Source organism: Prosopis cineraria, unplaced genomic scaffold, assembly GCF_029017545.1.
Source record: "Prosopis cineraria cultivar Desert tree isolate PC_DT_omini unplaced genomic scaffold, ASM2901754v1 PC7, whole genome shotgun sequence".
NCBI lineage: Eukaryota > Viridiplantae > Streptophyta > Magnoliopsida > Fabales > Fabaceae > Prosopis > Prosopis cineraria.
This window is the reverse complement of record NW_026555338.1, coordinates 13,640,476-13,650,096: the sequence shown is the minus strand read 5'-3', so window position 1 is coordinate 13,650,096 and position 9,621 is coordinate 13,640,476. Positions and strand designations below refer to the sequence as shown.

The 9,621-nt window shown below is 34.9% G+C and overlaps 1 protein-coding gene across 1 annotated transcript; it reads left to right on the top strand.

Moving 5' to 3' along the window:
* Positions 1-725: 725 nt before the first annotated feature.
* On the top strand, positions 726-4,318 carry LOC129315309 (uncharacterized). Its single transcript, XM_054958914.1, has 2 exons — positions 726-1,203; positions 1,297-4,318. Exons 1-2 carry the CDS (start codon positions 1,132-1,134, stop codon positions 1,831-1,833), a joined length of 609 nt encoding a protein of 202 aa, XP_054814889.1. The 5' UTR covers positions 726-1,131; the 3' UTR covers positions 1,834-4,318.
* Positions 4,319-9,621: the final 5,303 nt, after the last annotated feature.

Sequence of the window (9,621 nt, the reverse complement as noted above, 5' to 3'; positions counted from 1 at the left end):
AAGGTTATCCAACTAAGTTCTCTTTAATATTCTCTTGAATATTTGTGAGGGTAGGTGATCGTGACATAAGGTGCTTTCATTGAGAGACTTAATGGCAGAAAACAATCACTCAAAGGAACTCTAGAATGACATCAAGAAACTCTCAGAGCTGGGATCATTGAGATTTTGAATACACTGTTCGGATGGATCGTTTTGACCAGGCTTTATCTGAGATATCTGCTAATGTCAATAAACTTATGCATGGAATGTCAAAATTGACTGCTGAGACAACCATTGGGTCTTCGAACTCAAAAACACCAATCATTGGAGAATCGCAAAACTACCAACCCTTCCAGCATAGGCAAGTGAAACTCGACTTCCCTAGATTTGGTGGTACTGAACTTTTGCAATGGCTTTTTCATGCTGAGAAGTTCTTTAACTACTATGAGACTCCGAATCCACAATGGATTACTATAGCAGCCGTGCATATGGATGGGTCAGTGACGGCATGGTTTCAAATGATGCAACGGACTCATCAGTTTCCAACTTGGGCTGCACTAGCCAAGGCCATAGAAGATCAGTTTGGGCCTACTAAGTTTGACTGCCTAAGAACACAACTATTCAAACTATCTCAGACTGGACTCACATCTGAGTACCATACTCGATTCATGACTCTCACCAATTGGGTAGAAGGGTTATCCACCGATGCCCTATGTGATTGCTTTATTAGTGGTCTCAAGGAGGAGGTCTGTCGTGAAGCAGTAGCCAAGGAACCATCCAACCTGAATAGCGCCGCCGCGTTAGCACGACTATATAAGAAGATATATGGAAATATGGGGATATCTAGGGCGAAATTGATTGTGCAGCATTTGAACCCAAGAACTGTATCCCAACTCAATACCGCTCAAGGAGGTACACCACCTCCAAGATCAACATTGCCGCCACTACTGCCTAAACCTAACACTAAACCGTTAACTCCTGTCAAAAGGTTAACGTCGACTGAGATACAAGTAAAGAGAGATAAGGGACTTTGTTATATGTGTGAAGAAAAATTCACACCAACTCATAGATGTCCAAATAGGCAATATATGTTACTCCAATATGAAAATGAGGAAGAGGCGATAGCTATGGTAGAAACAGGGGACTCTTCAGATGCACCAGAAGAATCGGATGGGGCACTGGAGCTGCATCATTTATCCTTACAGGCTTTACAAGGATCCTCGGGTAAATACACGACTCTTTCGAGGTTCTATTCTGGGAACTACTGTATCTGTCTTTCTGGATGGAGGCAGCTCTGATAACTTTTTTCAACCTCAGATGGTGAAGCATCTCAAGCTTTCGATAGAGAAGGTGTCTGAGTTCAAGGTACTTGTTAGTGGGGAAAGCTATTTACAGGGTAATAGCATGGTCAGTGACTTACCATTGATAATTGATGGGCAATGCATCAACATGTCTGCTTATGTTCTGGAGGCCACAGGTTATGACGTGGTCCTTGGGGCTGAGTGGCTAGCAATACTTGGAGAATACTTGGTTAACTACAGTACTGCCACATTGAGATATTTGGAAAATGACCATTGGGTCACTCTTCAGGCGGATAGAAAAATTTTACATGAAGCTGCACATTTCAACCAGTTGTTGAGAATTTATGAAACGGAAGCCATAGCTAAATTATACACCCTGGAGTGTCAACCTAGTATTACTGTTAAAGTAGAGTTTGTACTACCTAGAGACATTCAATTGGATCTGGGTACTCTATTGATGAAATATCAAGAAGTGTTTAAAATTCCAAAGGGACTATCCCCTCCTCGTTCACAGACCATGAGATCTATCTTCAACCAGGGATACCACCTGTAAAAGTCAAGCCCTGTTGGTACCCATTTAGCCAGAAAAGTCAAATTGAAAAGATGGTGAATGAGATGCTAGAGGAAGGAATTTTCAGACCCAGTAATAATCGTTATTCAGCCCCAGTATTGCTGGTCAAAAAGAAGAATAGTACTTGGAGATTCTGTACCGATTAGAGAGCCTTAAATGCAATCACGGTGAAGGATTCCTTTGCAATTCCATCAGTAGGTGAGTTGTTAGATGAATTGAGGGGAGCCTGTTATTTCTCTAAACTGGACCTTCGATTGGGCTACCATCAAATTTTAGTGAGAGAAGAAGACAGAGCCAAGACTGCTTTCAAAACTCCCCAGGGGCATTATGAATGGCTTGTAATGCGATTCGGGCTAACGAATGCTCCTGCCACTTTCCAGTCTCTCATGAGTGAGGTATTTCGTTCCTATTTGTGCCAATTTGTGTTAGTATTGTTTAATGACATATTAGTACATAGTGCTAACTGGTTTGAGCATATGGAACATTTGGAGCTTGTTTTATCCTGCCTTGTGAAGCATTACCTGTATGCTAAATTTACCAAATGCTCATTTGGTCAAAATAAGATTCACTACTTAGGGCAGGTAGTTTCTGTTTTGGGAGTAGAGGTTGATCAGGACAAGATAGTAGCTGTTCAAAATCGGCCTGTTCCTCTGAATGTGACTCAGTTGAGGGGATTTTTAGGCTTAACTGGGTACTATAGACGATTTATTAAAAATTATGCCTCTATTGTGAGTCCACTGACCAACTTGTTGCAGAAGAATAAGTTTTCATGGAGCGAGGAGGCTCAAAAGGCCTTTGAGGAACTTAAAGCTACTCTGATTCAAGCACCTATTCTGGTGATGCTAGATTTTTCAAAACCCTTTACTGTTGAAACAAATGCATCTGGAAGCGGAATTGGTGCTGTGTTATCACAAGAAAATCATCCTATAGCTTTTTTTCTAAGAACTTATCCCCAAGAATGCAAGCACAATCTACTTATATCCATAAGTTGTTTGCTATCACAGAAGCATTAACTAAGTTCAGACACTACTTACTCGGGCGCTTCTTTATAATCCAGACTGACTAGAAAAGCTTGAAGCACCTGTCTGAACAAACTATCCAAACACCTAGGCAAGAGGCCTGGTTACCTAAGTTACTTGGATTCAACTATACCATTAAGTATAAACTTGGAAAATCTAATCAAGCTACTGATGCTTTGTCCAGATTATTCTACACAGCAGTGACAATTCCTCAGACAGAAATGATTTCAGAAATTAGAACAGCTGTTGCTAATTTAGCTAAAACCAAACTTCTACTGAAAAGTTGCAAGAACAACCACAAGAAATGATAGAGCACAAGCTGATTGATGGCCTGCTTTATTGGCAAAATCGAATGGTTGTACCACAAGAAGCTAAGGAGATTATTTTGAAACTGATAAATGAGTTTCATGCGTCTTCTCTTGGAAGACATTCTGGTTTTGTTCGAACGTACATGTGCTTATCGACTTATTTCTTCTAGCACCGGATGAGATGTAATATTAAGGAGCTTATCCGTACTTGTCAAAGAGCTAAGTCATTACAGATGCGCCCCTGTAGTTTATTAAGTCCTTTAACTATCCCTAATCAAGTTTGGTAAGATGTAGCCATGGACTTCATAATGGGCTTACCAAATTCTAAGGGTTTCTCAGTTATTATGGTGGTAGTTGATCGACTGTCCAAATATGGTCACTTCACACCTTTACGGGCTTCTTATAATAGCTATTTGCTGAAGCATTTGTTCAATCTGTAGTCAAGCTTCATGGCATTCCCAGATCGATTGTATCGAATAGAGACAAGGTATTCATCAGTAATTTTTGGCAGCAATTGTTCAAGTTACAAGGAACAACCTTGAAGATGAGTTCTGCCTACCACCCACAAACAGATAGGCAGAGTGAAGGCTTAAATCGCTGTCTGGAAATGTACCTAAGATGTCTTGTCTTCCATGCTCCAAAGACTTGGGTTACATTCTTACCTTGGGCGGAGTTTTGGTACAACACTTCCTTCCACTCTTCCATTGGGATGACGCCATTCAAAGTGGTCTATGGTAGGGAACCTCCATCTGTGTTGAAACTATCTAAATGGCAAGATGTGGCTGTAGATGTACAAGATCAGCTACGTGACAGAGATGCTATATTAGATATTCTCAAGTTTAATCTTCAGAAGGCTCAAGCTCGAACAAAACACTTTGCTGACAGAAAAAGGACTGAGGTTCATCTCAATATTGGGGAATATGTATTTGTGAAGCTACAACATCATTGCCAACACTTAGTACAGTTGAGGCGAAATCAAAAAGTCTCCCTCAAATATTTTGGCCCTTTTCAAATTATAGAGAAGATTGGGAGTGTTGCTTATAAACTTCAGTTACCCCTAGCGGCTAAAATTCATCCAGTATTTCATGTTTCATTTCTTAAACGCTGTGAAGGTTCCCTGCTGATATATATATATATATACCCTTACCTTTCATATCTGAAGGGGAAGGACCAGTTATTCTGCCTACTAATGTGCTAAAGAAGAGAATGGTGCTGGTTCAAGGCAAATGGAAACCTCAATTTCTGGTTCAATAGGATGTTGGCATGACACCAACATGGGAGGAAGAGGATTATCTGCGTCAAAAATATCCTAACCTTGACCTTGAGGACAAGGTCACTTTTGATGGGGAAGGTAATGTCACAGCTGAAGCACAAGATGCTGTCAATAAAGCCCAAAATAACAATACTGATGCTACAGCCCCAGATGAACAAGCTACTATTAGAGAGTTGGGCTCAAATATGAACAAGGATGATGAACTGGCATATTTAGGTAACCAACATAATATTGTGCAGAGTACGGAGGAGCAGAATGCTTAGGTAATGGCCAAAGCACCACTTCCAGGCGAAATGCTTAGGCGCAGCTCCAGAGTGCGCCTCAAGCCTTCAAGGTTCCGTGAGGGTGAGGGTATATGAAGGATTGTGTAATGGAAATTAGGGGTTAAGCAATGTTGTAAGGGATTTCTCTCTGTATGTGTTTCCCCCTGAATTTCTTCTTCTTAGGAGTAGCTATGCTCTATATCAGTTATATATAGCTAGATTTTCACTTGTATCAGTGATATTTAGCTTTTGGCCAAAAAATCAGTTATATTTAGCTGAAATTGAGCTTTTGATTCAATAATACTAGAACTGCAGAAAGGTTATCCAACTAAGTTCTCTTTAATATTCTCTTGAATATTTGTGAGTGTAGGTGATCGTGACATAATATACTTAATATATGTCGTTTGGTGGGATTATATAAGGTTTTTCCTGAATTAAATATTTGTAATTAAGTGAATGTTATTTACAACTGAGGATTATGATTCCTTAGTTATGATCTCTTTCGGTTATTTGGACATTATTGTGGTGTCTATTGTATTTTACAAGTGTATGAATTATTGTAAAGTGGTCACCCTATAATTCTCAGCACTTACTGATGTTTTGTCTAAAGCATTTATAAATGGTATTGTGAGATTAAACTGTAATAGAAATTTGTTGCAGGCTTTGTTTGGAGACATTCTTACAAAATTTGGCCATATGCCCCTTCTCTTGGAAAGGAAAATAAATGTATATGAATTATTTATTGGGATAATTCATTTATGTACACTTTCGAGGTCATGAAACTGATGGTAGTATTTCCATGGGTATCTTAATTTTGTTTATGTTTGGATACGTATATTTTGATAACAAATGTTGGACAATAATATGTTGTTATCATGTGTGTGGTAAGAGTTGCTTGGATTAACAGAAAAATAAATTTCCACTAATCTAAATTTTGAGACTAGTGTATAATTGATAAGTTGTCACATATGTTTAGATTTCAGTTACTTGGGGACACATATAATTTGATAAATTGCATCACTTGAAATATATGCTCTCCATTTTTATTTGTAGGAGAAACTATCACTTTTTACTTTTTTTTATATAAAAAAAATCACCTATTTCAATAAACATTTGTTACACATTTTCTAAATCACCTCTTATAATATATTAACAAGAAATAATTAATACATTCTTATGTTGATTAACATAGGGCAATTTAGTCTAATTTTTTTATTTTCAGATATAATTATTATGGTTAACCTATTTTATTAAACTGTATAATACAGTTTTTTTCTTATATATAAAAATAGAGGGAGTATTATTTCAAATTATGGAGTTAACATTCGGTATTTAGTGCATTCAATATTCTTGGCTACAAATGGCACGTTGCTTTCATAACATTGCACGACAAGTATAACAACATGTGTGAAAGTCACATATACACACACACACACATATATATGGTAGATTGGTATATCATGTCCATTGATATGCAAATAATTTTGATTTGTGATTATGCCTCGTCCGTGAGTTTTAACATGGGTGGATTATGTGTTAAACAACCATATTGTGGGGCTCTGTGCATTTATTGATATGTTTAAAATTATGAGAAATTCTAATTTAATTAGAATGGGAGGAGATTATATGGTGAGGTTCTAATTTAATTAGAATTATTGATGATAAGATATGAAATATTTTCATATGATTGAAATATTTTATAGTGTGGGGTTTGCTTTACTCTAAAAAATTGTGTTGTGCCAAATTGTTAGTCTCATTTTATAAATGCCAAGATATCTTTGTGTTGTGATTTGGAGAGAAAAAAAATTAATTAAGAGAAGGATGATATTTGCATGAGTGCAAAGTTTGTTAATTATTTGCAAATTATGTAGCCTAAAATGAGCATTTGATGGTAGCACAGAACTTAATGTTGATGATTTCTTATGATGCTAATCTGTCATTTAACAGGAAAAAAAAATACTTTGTTACTCAATTTGTATATGAGCAAATTTTTGAAAATTTGTTGGTTTAGATTTGGTTTAAGTCGAAAGACACAAAATTCAAAATGATCATCTTTTGTATAAATAATTCAGATGATAGTAGTCTTTTTAACACGTGAGAATTGTTACAATTGTGTCAAAAAGGAAATCCCATATTGCTGAAATGATTGGAGGCCTTAGTTTATAAATGCTAAGATGTAAACTTGGACTAGTAAATAGGCTTAGAAAAAAAATGGGTCCTCACATGCAATTGTGCACGAGTTAGATGTGGTATTGGCCAATATTTCAAAATTTTGAAAACTATTTTTGAAGATACAAAATTATTTGTATAAGATAGCTTTATAAAAGTTTTCCTTCCTTTATAAATATGTAGGGGATTATTAGATATTATAAAACATTTTTGAGTATTTCATAAGGAATTATTATAAATTAATTATATTAATTATTATTTAAATCTATTTCTTATTTTGTAATATATAATTTAAACAACATTATTATTTAAACCTTTTTAATGGGAGAATTACAACTAGGTTCCCACATAAGAAAATTAATTATTATAAGATTCATTAACAGCCGAACTAAATTGCATTGACAACTTTGTCAATGGACCTTGTAGTAATTACTTTTCTTGTGTGGACTTCAATGTAATTCTCCCTTTTTAATTGTGATTACGGTGATTTTATGACCCAGCATTATAAGATCTACCTATAAAAAGCAATGTTTGCCACAAGTTCAAAAAGATTACCTTTGTGCTCTCCGCCTTTCTCTCCTCTTCCATCATCTAATTCACTGTGCACTTACCTGAATTTATCTTGTGAATTTCTATTGTTATGTGTCTTTACTTTTTGTATGAAGAGTCTGTTTAATTTTGGAGAGCCAACGCATGATCAACTTAGTATGGCAAAATAGCTCTTAAAGATAATGTCTTTGAATACGACTCAAACTATAATTTTATCTATTTTTGCCAACACTGTACATGCAAATCTGGCCTTATGGAGGATGAGGAAGCTCATAAGCAACACTAGAAGATTTTCAACCCATCCAATTCGGAAGAGGAAAGATGACAGGCTCCCGACTCAAAGTACATATGACTTGACGTTAATGGCTCCTCAAATTTTTATGGACATGCTGCTTTTGGAGTTATATCCTGAGATGCTCAAGGTACCTGGATCCTTGGTTTCTAACAAAGTCTGGGAATGGGCATTTGCACTATAGTGGAGTTATGGAGCATTGAATCTGGACTCCAAGTCTGTCTAGATCAAAGATTTACCAAAGTGAAGATTCACTCGGACTCCCTAGAGTCCATTAATCTAATAATAAGAGACTATGATCCCAATCATCCTTTTATGACTGATATATATATATATATATATAGAGAGAGAGAGAGAGAGAGAGATTAGGAACATGTTGTGCCAGTTAGATGAAGTAGAATTAATTCATTCCATCAGAACAAGCATCAAGTGTGCGAACATTCTCGCAAAGAACGCTCATGCAGAAGACACCATGATTAGGCTTCTATTTGAAGTTCCCCGTGTTTGCAAAGGACTTTATTTTAGCGAACGGGCTACTTGCCTTAGTAACCGTCTTTGTTATTTTGTTTCAAGTTTTAACACTATTAGAGAAATATAAATTAGTGAAGAAATTTAGCGAGAAATTATCTATTCCTGTCTAAAATACCAAATTAGTGAGCAAATTAATAACGGATGGTAATTTTATAACTTGACTTAAAATTAGTAAGGCAAATAGCAAAGGACTATCAATTCCTCTCTAAAATAAGAAAACTAGTGAGGAAAATAGCAATAGACAACTAATCCCTCTCTAAAATAAGAGAATTGGCGAGAAAAATAGTGAGAGACTGTTAATCCTTTTTTAAAATAAGATAATTAATAAAGGATTTAGTGAGGGATTCTATCCCTAGCTAATTATTGCAAAAAAAAAAATTTAACTTTTGACAATGACTTTTAATTATATATTTAATTATTTTTATTTAAAAATAAAAATTAAATTTAAAAATTAACTAAAATATTCATAATAAAATTATTTAATATTTTATTTATTTTAAGTTGTTTTTCATTAATAAAATAATATTTTATCAAAAATATAATATAACAAATAATTTAAATAAAATATAAATATTTTTAACATATTAATAATTGAAAATAAAATTTAATATGTATATATGTGTGTATTTTTATAATATATTATTTGATATATTTATGTAGTTAAATAATATATCTTTAACTTCTCATATAATAATTGTAGGTGTTTTTCAGTTCAACTGGCAAAGAAGAAAAGTATAAGGCTTGAAAAGTATGAGATTAAGAGTTTAAATTTTGGCTTTGGCATAAACATAATAAATATATGACATGGTAAGGAGCAAGTGACATGGTGTAAGGTGAACAATGACATGTCATGAGTTGTTGCATATGTGGCAGGTGATGGGGTATGAGATGGTAGGCGACATGGCAGTTGATAAGGTACGAGATTATTGGTGACATGTCACAAATTGACACACAGATGGCAGGTGATATAAGATCATTATTTTTAAACATATGCATATTTAGCGAGGACTAATCCCTCGCTAAAGTTATCAAATTTTGAATAGATTAGCAAAGGATTCAATCCCTAGTTAAATTTAGCGAAAGACTAAATCCCTCGCTAATTATCGAGGGAAATACTATTCCTCACTAAATTTAACTAGCCCTTTTTTAGTTACAAATTTAGTTAAGGACAACATTCCTTACTAAAATGCAATTTAGCTAGAGAAAATGGCATTTAATAAGCGATTTGTCCCTCGCTAAATTTCATTTTTCTAGTAGTATAACTTGCTATTTGTATTACAAAAAAAGGTGATTATTAGGTAATTAAAAAATTATTTAGATAATATTGAATTTGTGTTGAAGATCAAACCATAAATATTTTTATCTT

What these genes read in the sequence shown, in the direction of transcription:
- LOC129315309 (XM_054958914.1), top strand. Translation starts at nt 1,132, where the DNA reads ATGCACCAGAAGAATCGGATGGGGCACTGGAGCTGCATCATTTATCCT. An exon ending in GGCTTTACAAGGATCCTCGG is followed by an intron (nt 1,204 to 1,296) that starts GTAAATACACGA and finishes TTTCAACCTCAG; the next exon opens with ATGGTGAAGCATCTCAAGCT.